This window comes from Barbus barbus (genome assembly GCF_936440315.1).
Source record: "Barbus barbus genome assembly, chromosome: 1".
NCBI classification, from domain to species: domain Eukaryota; kingdom Metazoa; phylum Chordata; class Actinopteri; order Cypriniformes; family Cyprinidae; genus Barbus; species Barbus barbus.
Genome location: NC_136729.1, coordinates 6,648,711 through 6,665,648, shown reverse-complemented (window position 1 = coordinate 6,665,648; position 16,938 = coordinate 6,648,711). Strand labels below are relative to the sequence as shown.

At 36.1% G+C, this 16,938-nt stretch overlaps 1 protein-coding gene across 1 annotated transcript in view; it reads right to left on the bottom strand.

Moving 5' to 3' along the window:
• LOC306878178 (A disintegrin and metalloproteinase with thrombospondin motifs 17-like) overlaps positions 1 to 16,938 on the bottom strand; it is a gene marked incomplete at both ends in the record, with an annotated part of 159,810 nt that overhangs the window by 40,613 nt on the left and 102,259 nt on the right. The window contains 2 exon segments of the mRNA XM_079430360.1: positions 6,689 to 6,846; positions 11,812 to 11,892. Coding sequence (XP_079286486.1) covers positions 6,689 to 6,846; positions 11,812 to 11,892 — 239 coding nt within the window.

Genomic DNA, 16,938 nt, shown 5'->3' with positions numbered 1-16,938 from the left:
TTATGAATAAAAGCCTCGAATTTTAGTCAGAAGCAACGTTAAGTTATTACAAACATGCAGCTTTTCACTTCACAAGATGTTAACTGATGGACTGGTATGGATTACTTGTGGATGTTTTTATCAGCTGTTTGGACTCTCATTCTGACGGCACCCATTCACTGCAGAGGATCCATTGGTGAAAAAGTGATATGATGCTACACTTCTCCAAATCTGTTCTGATGAAGAAACAAACCCTTCTACATTTTGGATGGCCTGAGGTTGAGTACATTTTCAGCAAATTTAAATTTTTAGGTGAACGATTCCTTTAATTACGTACGCACCACATGCCACTGAAACGTCACAAGTGAATATTCACACTCACGGCAAGACTGGCACATGCCCTAATGCCCATATGGTTTATCTGGCCCTGTGCACACTAAATATTTTTCTCACCTAATTTGGAGTCATTTGCATCTATTTAGTTATTCAAGGTCAGAAAAAATTAAAAATAAGAAAAATCATTTTTATTGATTTTATTGTGTTTAAGACAGCATGAGACTCATTAGAAATTTAGCTTAAATATTCTAAATGGGTCTGAGAACACTGACCGTTTGAAGTGGAGCATCTGTGCACCAGAGGACATCTGGGAGGAAAGCTTCATCTAAAGCCTGCTTCACTGCTTGATTACACTAATTAGAGATCTCTCTCAAGACAACTTCTGGCTCTGTGGACTAAACAAAGCTTTCTGCTCACAGACTCTGTGACTGTGGGGGAGTGGAGATTACAGGTCTGTTCTCTTCATCGTAAAGAGCTTTGAGGCGATATTAACTGAAACAACGCGCCTGGATTAAAGGATTAGAGAACTGGCTTTCATTCCAAAGTGAGCAGCAAAGTGCATTTCTGCATTATTTTCTAAAATTGTTAATCTTATCATGATGGATGTCTTTGATTATTGCTTAACTTAATTAAGTGCTCATTTTTACTACACACCCCTAGTGAAAAATAAATATACTGAAATGTATTTGAAATACATTTATTTCATGCTAAGTATATTACAGATATTACATACAGTAATAATACCCTGCAATTGTTCTTTTTTGGTATACTAAGATCGTATACTTAAAGTCTGCTAAATTGGAACAACTGATTTTGCATTAATGCACTTTAGTTGTGAGGAAGTAGTGCTGAAGCCCAACTAAAGATACACTGAAGTATATTTGTTTGTGCTAAAGTGGAACTAGTGCAAGTATACTTCAGGTACACTTTAAATATCTTGCATTTAAAGACAGATATTATTCTAAAATCATGCAACCCTCTCTGATCACTGTTTGGTTAATCTTATTCCGACCTACATGCAGAAACTTAAATCTGTTAAACCTGAATTAAGGACTATAAAGAGATGGACTAATGAGACAGAGCGGATTTTACAAGCCGGTCTCGACCTTACTGATTGGAGTGTTTTTGAAGCTGCTGCAAACGATCTGGATGAGCTCACAGAGACTGTAACATCTTATATCAGTTTCTGTCAGGATATGTGCATTCCTACCAGGACTCATCTAACTTACAACAACGACAACCCGTGGTTCACTGCAAAACTCAAGACAGCTCCGTCAGGCCAAAGATGATGATTACAGGAATGGGGGCAGAGTCTTGTATAAACAGGCCAAATACACACTGGAAAAGGAGATCAAAGTGGCAAAGAGGAATTATTCCAATAAGCTAAGGATCCAATTCTCTTCCAGTGACACGGCTTCAGTGTGGAAAGGTCTAAAAGACATCAAGTACAAGACACCATCCCCCAGCACTGTGGAGAATCAACAACTGGCAGACGATCTGAATGAGTTCTCCTGCAGGATTGAAAAAACACCATTCACACCTCCTGCAACCCCCCTCTCCCCCACACCAGCACTGCAGATAAGAGAAGATGACGTGGGCCAGGTCTTCAAAAAGAACAAGAGAAGGAAGGCACCAGGCCCAGACGATGTGACACCAGCCTGTCTGAAATCCTGTGCTGACCAGCTCAGGAAGGTCAACCTGCCACAGGAGCTGCTGAAACAGTTCTACTCCGCCATCATTGAATCCGTCCTCTGCACTTCAATAACTGTCTGGTTCAGCTCAGCTACCAAATCTGACCTCAGAAGACTACAGAGAGTAGTCCGGACTGCTGAGCGAATCATTGGTACAACCCTCCCCTCTCTCCAAGAACTGTACTTATCCAGAGTGAGCAAAAGGGCTGGTAAAATCACTCTGGACCCCTCACATCCAGCACATTCCCTCTTTGAACTGTTACCATCTGGTCGACGCTACAGAGCTCTGAGCACCAGAACGGCCAGACATAGGAACAGTTTCTTCCTTCAGGCAATCCATCTCATGAACATTTGAACTCTTAACAAAAAACATGAAACACACAACACTATCATACTTTTTATTTTTTATTTAACACACATACTTATTACATTTAAATTTTGCACCTAACATACCTATACATACTGAATTGTCTATTTTGTATATTGTGTTTGTGCTATTTTGCATATTGTCCATTTTGTATATTTGTACATTATTTTATTTTTTTTTATTATCTGTGTTCTGTCGCTGTCATTCTGTTGCACTGTGACTGAATGGTTCTTTGTGGGACCAAAAATGGTTCTTCTATGGCATCGCTTGAAGAACCTTTAGAAGCTCCTTTATTTTTAAGAGTGTAAAGTTAAGAGAGTACAGCATGGCTCCAATAGCATGGAGTTTATTCCCAAGAATGCATAAACTGATAAAATGCATACCCTGAATGCAATGCAAGTTGAGAAAAACGCATCTCTTAAATGCATAAATGTGAATGTAAATGTGTACAAAATGGTTATTGTTTAGATGAGATTATATTCATTTATTTTGTCCAAAATGCCAATAGCCAGTTGTAAACTGCAAAAAATCCTCAGTATTTTTGTCTTGTTTTCTAGTACAAATATCTAAACATTGTTAAATAAAGATAATTTACATGAGCAGCAAAAAGACTTAAAGGGCACCTATTATGCAAAATCCACTTTTACATGGTGTTTGGACATAAATGTGTGTTGGCAGTGTGTGAACACAACCACCCAATAATAATAAAAATCCACCCACTCCTCATTTTTTAATCCCCATTAAACCAAGTCAGTTGCTTCTTTTGGCTGTTTATTGCTGTAGATATGTAATGCAGAGAGACATATATGCGACGCCCTCTTCTGGAGACGTGATGGGAATATGCAGCTCATTTGCATTTAAAGCCATACACTCCAAATCAGCTCTTTTTTTAGACGCATCCCAAAAAATATAATTTTCCAACTGTTATAATAAATGATCTGTGGAGTATTTTTGGGCTGAAACTTCACAGACACATTCTGGGGACACCCAAGGTCAATATAACATCTTGTGAAAAGGGGCATAATAGGTGCCCTTTAAGATATTAAATCTAGTTTTCTGAAGAAAAAAAACAAGAATAACAATAAAATTAAATAATAAATAAAATAAATTCAAAGAGAAAACAAGTTCTTTCTGACCCCAGAACTATAAAACTAAAACTTAAATAAAAAAGAACATTACAAATGCTGCCTGAAATAAAATAAGCACTAAAATTACTAAAAGATAAATGAATACAAATACATTAAAGTGAAACAGACAAAAAAATTACACTTAAAAAAAGTAAGATTTACTTTAAAAAAAAATTCACTCAGAAAATGCTAGAAAATTTCACAAATAATAATTACAAAGAAATTGCAAGGAACACACTGAATTAGACACAAAATAATTAATATAAAAAAATTAAACATCCACTCACTTAATTTTAATACATTTTTCAGAAAACAAGACTTAATATCTTGTCATTAATGTCATTTTGCTTCTCAAGTAAAGTAACAAGTGTCTTAATTTAAGAAAGTTTAGATTTGTAAAACAACAAAAATACTGAGATAGAAAATCCTTTTTTGCAGCATAAATAAAGTGTTACCTCATAAGAATGCAAAAGTAATTATGCAGTGAACAGTTTTAGTAAATTAAAAGCCAAAAAATTGTATTGTATTGATTGCTTTGAAAGCATGGATCTTGGTTTGGAGAAATCAGTAGAAACTGTAGGCGTACTTCAACTTTTTTTGACGTGTGTTTCGAGACATGCTGCATCAAGCTATTTTTGCGTTGTGAACAGGCCCTAACGCCACATGACATCGTGAAGCCTTGGGCATTCTCTCTGTCATCGCCGAGTATTGTATAGCGCATATCCTTGCGATAGCTACTCTACAGAGCCCACTCAGTCGTTCTAGTCTTGCCTTGCCTGTTTCCTTGTGTTTTGATACCTGCCCGTGTTTCCTGGATTAACCCTTTACTTTACCGTTCGGACTCTGTTTGCACCATGTTTGGATTATTGCTTGTGTACCTGGATTATCTCTCTGCTTTGCCCTATTGGATATTGTTCGCCGATCGTCGACCCACGCTTGCCCTAGGATCACTCTTGTGTCTTGCCCGTGCCATATGTGTTTGCCGTTGTTTGACCCTACCTGTGTATTGACTATGTTTATGAATAAAAGCTTGCACATGGATCTGCACACCTCACGTCTTGTTCGCCCCGTTACACTCATGTTGTTCCAAACCCATATGCTGTTATTTTTTCCAAAGAGGCTTCATGCAGCTCTTTCCACACAGAGCTTTAGTGACCCAAAAAATTCTCAAAAATAATTCCCCAAAGGTAGTTGGGTTGCATGCTATATTCCAAGTCTTCTGAAATCATCACATGATATTATATGAGAAACTGTTCAAAGTTGAGTCCATTATTCGCAGAAAATCTTCCACGCTGCGAAAGAATGAAATATTAAAGGGTTAAGGCCATTGCACACTGAGTCCAAAAATTTCATCCGAAATCATCCGAAATTTTGGCACATTAAAAAATAAATATTGGACCCAATATTTCTTTTCTTTTTTTTTTTTAAGCGAGAGGACAACAAAATCATCCTCAATGCTTGAAGACTCCATTTAGTAGGCTACTGTTTTGCTTAATAACGTTACGGTTGAATGGAAGATGGACTATTCTGACGATGTCTTTCATACCTTTCTGGACCTTGACAGTGTTATTTACTTGGCAGTCAATGGGACAGTCACAAACCTCCCGGTTTTCATCCAAAATATCTTAAATTGCGTTCCGAAGACGAACGAAGCTTTTACGAGTTTGGAACGACATGGTAAGTGGGGTAAGTGATTAATGACAGAATTTTCATTTTGGGGTGGAGTAACCCTTTAAGTGAAAACTAGCTGAAAAAATTTCGAAAGCGTAACTGCAAGTTACCTGTATATTTAAATGATGCCATTAAATTAAAATGCATTCAAATTTATAACTATATTGCAATGAACTTTAAAGTGCTTTTTGACCCACTTAAGTAGGACTTCTGTACCTCTTTATAAAAAATAATTTCATAATATGTAATAACACAGTATGTCTGTCTGATGTTGTTAATATGCTTAAAGACAAACCATGTGCAAATTCACCAGTCAAAACCATTGCTTAGCATTTTCTCTTAAAACTACAACATCTGGGCTGTAGAATTATATTCAAGCCACTGGAAAAAAAAAATGTTTAAATGGGTAATTTTGATTATCAAAGATTAGTTTTAAGAGATAAAATTAGTGATTTTAAGAATTAAACTAAGAATTATACTGTAGTTATGAAGGTGTACTCTCTTTAAATACACTTAAGTGGCCTTTTATTTCATTATATTATCTGAAAGTAGTTAAAAAATACAATGCAATACAAGTACAATTAAATGAGCATTCAATACAATTAAAAAAAAGAATGAAAAAATAAGAAGATATTCTAAAGAATGCTGGAAACCACGGTAGAATGGGGGGGGGGGGGGGGGGGGGGGGGGACACTATGGAAGTCAATGGCTACCGTCCACTATTTGGTTTCCAACATTTTTCAAAATGTCTCCTTTTATGTTCAGCAGAAGAAAGAAACTTGTACTGGTTTGGAACAAATTGAGGGTGAGTAAATGATGACAGAATATTAATTCTTGGGTGAACTAACATCCCGAGGTAACTAGGAATTACACAAGCTTCAGTCTGGATCCAGCCCTTACGAAGATCTGAGATGACCGAACACCTTAGAAGAGATGAAGCCAACCCCTCAGAGGACCTCAGATGATGCAAACTCTGAACCAACATACAAAACTACCAAATTTTACTATAAATTTGATCGCACCATATAATCATTGCTGTTGATAGTGTTCACCGTTTGTTTGATTACATAAAATTAACTAACTACATGATTTTTACTGTACATTTCTGCCATATGGACATCACCCTTTCGTAATCACCACTGATAAGATACTAATAAATATAATGTAGAAACTTTTATTTTCTGTGAAGCTGCTTTTCAATGATTTGTATTGTGAAAAGCGCTATACAAATAAACATGAATTGAATTGAACTATCCCTTTAACTGCACTTCTTTTTCACAAGTAAACATAACGGTGAGTAAATAATGACAGTGTTCATTGAGTGTTAATGATTCAATCATTTCCCTGATAAAATCATGTCTTGTCCTACAGTATTTCCCATAGATTATCTGATTATGGAAATGTCCAGCTGCTGGCTTTTTACACTGACTTTAAAAGCACAGTTCAATAGGAAATGTGTGAAAGACAGTAAAGATCTAAGCAAGAGAAAGGTGCATGTTAGAACGTAATGAATTTACCATGAGGTGGAGTGGAGACTTAGTGGGTCCCTTGGCAGACATTTTTTCCCACAGTCCTCTCCTCACATAGCGGACCGTGGTGCCAGCGAGCTCAAACTCCCCTGGCAGCTCGATTTTCCAGTCATTGTTTATGGATCGTTTGCTGGAGTCCTTCAGAGCTGCACCAGTCAAACAAGAACACGTTTATCTAATGCATATTATACAAGCATCATTACAGCAAAACTTTGTGATTCAGTTATCAAATATAACAAAATTATTTGAGATTATTCCAATACAAACTTCCTTGATTTCCATCTAGTAGACCTGATTCAGTAGCTAACTTCAAAAAGGATATTTTCACAAAATGCATACCAATCATGTTGTGTATAGTGCCATATTCATACATACTTTATGAAGCTTATATTGCAAAGTCAATTGAAAAACATATTCATGTACAGAGCTGGGTTACTTTAGTATCATCGAGGCACTATTATATTTATTATTTTTTCTTGAATTATTTTTATTTTTATATTTTCTGCTTTAATTTTAAATTTTTAGTAATGTTGTTGTGTTTTTGTCATTTTTATTAGTCTATTAGTCTGTTTATTAGTTTTATTAGTTAATTTAATTATTTTTATTTCAGTTTCTTTTATTTTATTACAATAAGATAAACTAAAGGTAAATGAGAAATGTTTCCTTGCCATCTAGCTGAAATATATAAGTTAATGATATATATATATATATATATATATATATATATATATATATATATATATATATTGTGACGAGTCGGCTGCCTCCCCCCTTATTGTCATCACCACCCCGTCCCGTATTCGCCGCCCTTCACCAGGCTGGAGTGGGTGTGTGAGAGAGGAGGGGCGCTGAACAGCCAGGGCTGGCGGCGTGTGATGAGGCGCACCTGATGTGAATAGAGCCTCATCACCGCCGCCGTTTAAATGCCGAGCGCGCCTCTCCTCGGGAGACCAGTCTCTTCCCCGTGCATGCACGCTGGTGTCCTCGCGGGTCCAGGAAGGGCGCGTCGAGAAGGGAGACTGCCGCACCCGTTACGGCTGACGGGCCAGGATGCCGGGCTGTTTAATCCCCCAGAAGCTCCGGGGGCCAAGGAGTAGGACGAAGCCGCTCGAGAGAAGCCACCGCCACTCGCTCCCGGACCCGAGAGGGGAGCGCGTGCGGCCACCAGACTCCGCCCCTTCCCTGGACCCTTCCTTTCTGAACACTGCCCTCCTTCACATACCCCGCAGCACCACGAGGACACCAGATTCCCTGTTTATTTTGGACACTTTTTCCCCCTTTTTGGACACTATTTTGATTATTATTGTTTAATAAAAACCTCTCCGAGGCCTGATGCCACGCCCACTGTGTCTGTCGTTTGCTCCTCCCGCCACAATATATATATATATATATATATATATATATATATATATATATATATATATATATATATACACACACACACACATTTACATATACACATACACACACTATATATAATTATATATTTATACTATAATAACCCTGGTACAGAGTCACATACATTACATTTAAATTTTATTTTAATATAGGATGCACAATAAATTATTCAGCTGAACTTAAAGCTGCAGTCCATAAGTTTTGCCTCTTTGTCTCCATCTCTGTTTGAAAACCTGGAATTGCAGCTTTTTGCGGAATTATCGTCCGTGCGTGGGGTTGTGAGTCGTGAGGCTCCAGCGCGGATGAATCTAATGTTTTGAGGAGTATGTGCTGCAGTCAGTCACCGCACCGGTGTGGATATTTTCTGTACTTCGCAATCACAGATTCTAGCCTACGTCTTGGAATATATGACCCAAATAAGAATTTTCACCTTATATTGCCATCTGAACAAGTAAGTAACAAGTCTGCCACGTTTGTTCTGACCAACTGAGGAAAAAAACATTACAATAAATTGCGCTACCAATGGTGATTTAATCTAAAGATCGGTTAGCTCATATCACATCAAACTGTGCAAATTATTATTATTGTTATACTTTATTCTCAAATTATTAATGTTAACAACATCAGCATTGGATGACTATGAGTAGCTATAGTGTGTATTAGCATGTAGATTTCAATTTCTGTACAGTCTAATCTAATTGTCATGCCATTCAAATTTCATATTAAGAAATTCTTTTAGCCCAAAAAGCAAATTATGCTCCCTTAGAACTGGTCTCTTTAAAATACAAATCTTGTGTAATCTCAGGCTATCTGTAATCAGAAGATCATTTAAAACTGGAATATAATTTGATTTCATTCACATGTGTTTCATAAACACATAATCCTTTTCTGAACACACAATCTGCCATCAAAATGATAAATTTAATTAATCTAGCTGCTGTGAGAAAAGACTATAAACGATCCTCCACCTTCAGGATCCTCACGTGCGATATAGTCTACTAGCCAGGAAAACTTCTTTATGTTTACAGACGTGACGTAATGATGCAGTGCCATGCTCAAATTTACCGCAGAAACCTACCCGTACCACTCAAGTTAGAAAACATTATTATAAGATAACCGTTGTGAATCAGGCTAAAGTAAGGCGATAGTTTTGAACACTGGCTGGTTATGTACTTGCTCAGATATTGATTTCAGATCATTTTTAACCAAAAAAAAGTTACGGACTGCAGCTTTAAGCTTCTTAACTTTAAATTTGGTTTAAATTAATTTAATATAAAAAATTTTTTAAAACATTTTCAGTTTTTCATAAAAATAGTAAACAGATCGAAACCTCCTTTACACTGAGAAAAGAAAAAGGAAAGAAAATTTAGCAAATAATCAAGTAATGCATTAACCATGAAATTTTAAAGTAGAAAGACTGAAACATTATTTTCTTACACATACTCGAATAATCTGTTTTATTTATTTATTTGTTGAAAAAAGATTTTTAGCATCCATTTAATTGTACACCTCATGACTGTGTGACGGTTAACACACGAGGAGGACACAGGAACGCGCAGACGAGGACGTAAACTCAAATAATAGTCTTTAATGTAGACATCAGGACAAGACGTGGCAGGACAAGGCAAGGCTTACAGACAGGAAACACCGGGGGTAACGAGTAGACCAGACGACTTCTAACTGAACAGACAGGACTAATATACAAGGGATAATCATAGACAATTAGACAAATACGGCTGGACAAGAATTAACTAATAAACACATCAGACAAGGACAGGAAACAAACCAAATAAGACACACACGACAGAGGACTGACAGACTGCTAATGGTGGGAATTTTTTTAATCAATATGTCTCTACCTTCGCACAGTCCAGAATTCAGAGCAATCTTTTCCTTTTAAAATGAAACTTACCATTAAGCATTTGAACTTTTTGTGTTGAATGAGCTATTGCATATCATTCAGCCATCACATTAGCTCACAGTCATCCTATTTTTATACACACATATATTTACGGGTCCATCATAGTTTCTGAGCAGTGGAGGCTGAAGACCTGATTGCTCACAGTCTGCTGCAATGAAAACATGAAGTGGTTTGTTTTGGAGAGCATCTGCGCTGAGCTCAACGGGAGGGGTTCACTTTCATGTCAATTCAAGTGTTTTGGCTGGGATTAAAAAAACATTCTTCTGTTCTCTTACAAAAGATGGTCAAGCTAAACATTTGTTTACATCGCCCTCCATATGAAGCACAGATTGCATCCTGCCAGTTCAGTGTTAAATGAAAGGCATTATAGAACAAAATTCATGCATTGCGGCTATAAAATGTGTCCAAAATGAGGCATTAGAAAGCCTGCAAACTTCACAATCTTATATAGCTCAGTCTATAATGACTTCAACCCAGGCAGTCATGTGATACTGACCTTTGGGAGAAGGGATGTTTATATAAGAATATGAAGAGCGAAGTGTTATTATGATCTGTCAGCATTATGTCTGTGAAGTTGGACGGCGAGACAAATTAATTCTGAAAGTTGAAGGAGCCTTTTCAAAAACCTCTGACTCATTAAAATAAATTTAATTACAATGAATATGCTCATCAATTGTGGGCCAGCCGGACAAACGAAGTCTTAAATAAGTTTCTCAAGATTTATAATATTCTCTCAAGTGGGATTCGCTAAACACAAGAGAAAATCTCATGAAAGTCAAGACCATGTCTGGCATATTTCACCCCATAATAAAAAGAATGAAATGAGAAATTTAAATTTTTGTTAAAAATAAAAAGAATCCTTATAATTTTGCATTGTTACATCAATTGCATGACATTTAAGCACATTTCCTATCCAATGTAGTAATTAAAAAAAAATTACCAATTTTTAAAAATGTTCATTATTAGTATACATAAAATAATTAATACAAAAATGTAATAATAAAAATAATAATAATAATAGATAGATATACAATATTATTATTATTATTATTATTCAATATATTATTTAAAAGTATTTAGAATTCATGCATTTTAATTATTGCTATAAAAAAGTATTTTATTAAAACAATTAAAAAATTTACAACATTGAGAATTGCAAAATAAAAAAAATAAAAACATATATGGACCCATGAATTAAAATTCAGAGGATAAATGTGCTTAAATGCCATTAAAGTAAAATAAAATTTTGTTTAAATAAAACAAAGCTTGTTAGCAATTAAAATTATTTTGCATTATTTTACATAATAATAGTTATTATTATTATTTAGTACATACAATTTGGGGGATAAATGTACTTAATTAGCCTGAAATAATGTCAGAATTTAAAACTATTTCTATTTCATAAATAAATATGGCTTCATTTATTTATTAAATGTATCAAAATGTATAATATATTTCCTGTTTTGTGATTTTGGGGTGAAAAATTATCAGACATGTTTATGTGACATTCACTCACAAAAGTGAATATTTGGTTGACAAAAAAACATTTCAAAATTAGTATTGAGCTGCATAAAGCAAATGTGTGTTATACTGGCCGTCCTTGGTGTGAGTTTCATCCTGATTTGACAAGCAGCTTGTCAGCAGAGAAGCGTCATTTGTCACAGCGCAGCATTAGAGAAGACACCTGGCATAATTCCTATCTACAGCCATTACAGAGCTGCTCCAGTCTCACTCAGAGACATTGTGTGGCTATTTGAAAGACTGTTGTTATGGCAACAGGTTGAGTAATTACCCAGAAAGCTGTGGGACGGTTTGTCTTCCACAACTTTGATTCGCCGAGCTCCCACCGGAATGACAGCTGCCTCGATGTAACCTTTGGGAAAGAGATAAATAAGAGTAGAAACGAGAGAAAGAAGGGTGGAAAATAAAAAGAGACGAGCAAGATTTCATACTGGTGCACAGGTGGGCAGACACAGGTGCAGGTGTGCATTTCTCTAAACATGTAGCAGTCATGTGTGTGTGGATAAAGCACATGTGTCTGTCACTACAAGTGTGTATTCCTGGCCAGTCAGAGTAGATCATTAACAATGAATCATCAACAATCATAATACACCACAAATAATACATCATATTACATTTTGTATGTTATATTATTTATTATATTTTAATATATATAATAGATATAATGTTATTTTTTTAAGATATAACTTTATTTTATTTTTTTAGATATACATATAAAAAATGTAACATTATATATAATTTTATAGCAGATATAATATAATACAATTATATATATTTATTATCAATGTTGGAAAAAGCTTCTTTTTTTTTTTTGGAACCTGTGATACTTTCAGGATTCGTTTAACATATCCTTGCTGAATAAATGTATTAATTTCCTTAAATAAAAAAAAAAATAATAATAATAAAAAGAATAAATAAAATATTCTTCTTTCGGCTCCCCTCAACCAGCACTGCCTCGGTCAGGGTCGCTGTTGGAAAAAACAACCGCAGGAAGAGCACTGCAGTGAGACGCTCTTGCGTTCCTCCCCCCTTCCACAGACACCTGCTGATTGTTGACTCTGTCTGGGTCCTGATCAAGGCTGTCGCCATGGCAATTTGCTGTGTCGCTATCACATTCTGCGGACTGACACAAACTTGATTTGAAAGCCAGCGGGGTGGCTCTCCAGGCCTACAAATTCATGAACTCGACATACATACACTCACACATTCGCACATATATACAGATATGCATTCACCTCCACACCTCCGATCCCTCGCCTTCGCCGCTTTGTACCGCCAGTTTGACAAGCGGGTCTGTGACCAGCGCCGAGAATGGCTGCAAGACCGGATGGCTGCTTGTCGGAGCAGGATTATCTCCCCTGTTGCAAAGTCGTGTGTCTATGTTGTTTTGATTATGTGCTTTTGTTGCTGGGGTGTTTTTCCTGTTCTCACACTGTACTCTAATAGGAGCATAGTTTGGGGGTTACCCCCCCCCCCTTCCTCATGTCTTGCAGTATTTCTTCCTCAATTACCCTGTCTTCCTGTCCTGTCTACCCCCTTGTCATATTGTATGTATGTCGTGTATGTATGGACAGGTTGATGGCTAATTCCGCTGGTACATGTGACTAGTGACAATAAAGGGCTACTCTACTACTACTACTATTGACCCCCCCCCCCCCCCCCCCCCCCCAACCTTTGAATGGTTGTTTCTATTATTACAAAAATGTTGAATAAATGCTGTTCATTTAAACATAAAAAATTAAATCTTATTTATACATAATTTCTTAATTTTATAATTTATTGTAAGTAATATAATTAAAATATTTAATGTTTTATACAACTTACCTTATAACAGTAATTAAGAAAATCTAAAATAGGGCCAATCAAATACAAACATAGCAACCCGACACTTTTTCTGAAGCAACACCAGATAGACTATATAAAATGTATATATTGTTATTTTAAATCAGTGTTATTTTATAATCATGGAGGTATAATTATAATTTTTATTAATATTGTTTTTATTGTATAATTGCCATTTAATGTTAATTGAAGTTTTAATAATTCGGTTGTGTGTTTTTGACATTGTGTTTTTTTATGTCTATACAGTTTTTATATCAATTTGTATTTCAGTTTAAGTTTAAGACATTTTAGTGTATTAAGTTAAATGAACTGAAATTAAGAAATAAAACTTGCTGGCATAAAATAAGTTTTATATCATTATTTCTATTAGGTTTTATTTCAGTTAATGTATGTTTCCTTTCAAGTAACGTGTTTTAATTGTTTTAGTTAACTATTAAATATATATATATATATATATATATATAAGTGTGTCAAATGCTTTGGTGGTCGACTCTGATCAGAAGCAGGGCATTTTCCTCTGACGTACACACACAACTTCCATTTCAAACACCATTGTGACACAAAGTGTCTGGGCAGTAATGATAAAACCAATCTGCTGCATTGTTTATACACATTCAGAAACGGATGCTCAGATACACCACTGCACTGAGTGCAAGGAACACTGATGGCCCCGTGTATGTGAGTAATTGCCATCGATTCAGCTCATTTAAAGAGGAGACCTCAGACTCTTGCGGCTTTGTGAAACATATTTTCTCATAATAAGGATGAGATTATTGTGACCTCAACTGAGATGATCTGACCTGCGCTGCAGATGACAGGCTGGTGTCCTTTACTGCCCCACACTTTGCACCAAAGCCGCTTTATACTCACCATGTTTGTCCTGTCGTGATCACAAACATGCGGTTATCACGCCACACAGCACCACAAACCCCCGTTAAACACCCAAAACCTCACCAGATAGCATAAAACACACCGAGCCCAGATCACAAACACACACTCGTTCACATGCCACCACATCTGGAGGACCTGCAATAACCGCTGGACTTCAAGATTCGACTTCGAAGTCGTTTGATTTTGTTATGGGGAGTAATTCATCTCAAACTATGAAAGCTGAGGATATAGATGTACTGTAGGAAAGCTTTTCTGCCAAGCCTTTACTGTCCTCTCCTGGAAGACAGACTGAAATTTGTCAGGAAACTTTATTGTATCAGTGATCTCTACCTTTTGAAAAGGAATAGCTTACCCAGAGATGAAAAATTATGTGTAATTTTCTGTCTTTTGTGAAATACAAAATGATAGTGATGCTTTACTGAATATTTGAGCTTCTGTTCTTACAAAGAACGTGGACGGTGATTAATACTACAATACAAAATTGCAATACTACATGAACAAAAAACTCATGAGTTACTTTTATGGCATTTCTGTCATTTTAGGAGCTTTAAAGTATAAATCATCTTCCACTTTCATTGGCAACAGAAGACAACAGATCTATTTTTCAGTTTTACAGGAGAAAATGAAATCATACAGGTATGAAACAACAACAGGGTGAGAAGCGATGACAGTATTTTCATTTCTGGGTGAAATATTCCTTCAGTGCCTCAGTAAAGACTGTAGGGTCAGTGTTCAGCAAGTATCTAACAGACACAGAATCAATTTTGCTTAAATTTTGCACATAATAAGACGAATAAATAAGAGGGTGATGTTTCTGTGTTTCTGGCTGCGCAAACGCTACCTTCCAAAAACATGGAGTCAGATTTGTTTTCTCTTTTTTTTTTAAGAAATTAATACTTCTATTCAGCAAGGACAAATTAAATTAATCAAAAAGTGACAGTAAAGACATTTATAATGTTACTAAACTTTCTATTTCACAAAGGAAAAAAGTTATTTTAAATAAGTTATTTTAAAATTTCTATTCATCAAAGAAAAAAATGTATGACAGTTTCCACAAAAATATGAAGCAGCACAACTGTTTTCAAGATTGAAAAATAATAATAAATGTTTCTTGAGCAGCAAATCAGCATATTAGACACTGAAGACTGGAGTAATGATGCTGACAATTCAGCTTTGCATCACAGAAATAAATTATATTTTAACATACATTCAAATAGAAAATAGTAATTTATTGTAATAATAATTGTAATAATATTTGCTGTTTTTTTAAGAGACTTCTTTCATTATAAAAAAGCTTTCTGAGCCCCATATTTTTGAACAGCAGCATATAAACCCAACAGCTGCTTCATTTCAGTTGATTTTACCAAACTGAAGCCTTGAGAGAGACTATATAAACTCAATATAATTCTTCCAGGAGAATCCAAAGAGTGCTTAAGCATCAGATGCTGGATTTCCTAACCAAGCACAACACTTCCAAAGTAACAATCCCAATCATTCTCTCCATAGAGAAATCAATGTTTAGTGGTAACATGCAAACATTTCAGTAAAGACCTACCATAAGCTCTGAAGATAAAGGTGCCATAGAATGCATTGATACAATATTTTAAATTGTTTTCTGATATCTACATAGAAGGTATGTGGCTTAGGTAAGGGCAAAAATTCTCCAGAAACGTTTTGCATGTGCATTTAAAACCCTAGGATTTCTCCCTCGAATGAAATGGTCTGTTATTACCTTATTTGGAAGGGTCATGAATAATAATGTTGAGCTCTGCTCTGATTGGCTGTTTCACAGTGCGGCTCAATGTTGAGCTCTGCTCTGATTGGCTGTTTCACAGTGCGGCTCAATGTTGAGCTCTGCTCTGATTTCTGATTGGCTGTTTCACAGTGCGGCTCATTTCAGTAGCTCACAGGAAGGAAACACAGGGAAAATATATATTTCAATACTTTCTCGCGCAGTTATATCGATGGGTAATTATACTGTAAAAATAATGTGGGCATCAGGGAGCCGCTATTAATATGCTGGGCATTGAAACTGGTTTCACTTTCACTTTCGAGATTCGCGATCGCACGTACTCTGTTTGTACTATGGAGAGGCAGTACTTACCACACATTTTACAAGATCAGATGCTTGTCAGTGGTGCTCAGGATCTGTAAATCATTCGTCATCATACTCAGTCATCTCTCCTTACTCTGTTTATGTGGTAAGTGAAATCTTATGTACTGCAGTGTAACAGGCTACAGCTAGCAACAAGCTAACCATGTCCCTTTAGTGACTTGCGTTATTTTATTAGAACGCGTTATTTGCTTTCCGTGCCTTTCTGAATACAGACATCAGCCCATCCCCTGCACAGCCTGGAACATAACATTTATTTCCATGATCTGCCATTTTCGCTGTTGTCCTCGCTTGTTTCTTCACAACACCTGCAGAACTTCTGATGGTTTGGCTGGCGGCTGGCATTGAACATAGACGGGTATATGCAAATGTTGGGGGCGTAACTATTAGTTCTGAGTCACAGTCGGTGTTATATTCTGATTCGCCTATTTTTCAGTGGTCTTTTGTATTAACGAGATTTACATAAGAAGGAGGAAACAATGGTGACTGAGGCTCATGGTCATTTCCATGTACATAACTGTTATTATTCAACTATGCCAAGGTGAATACAGT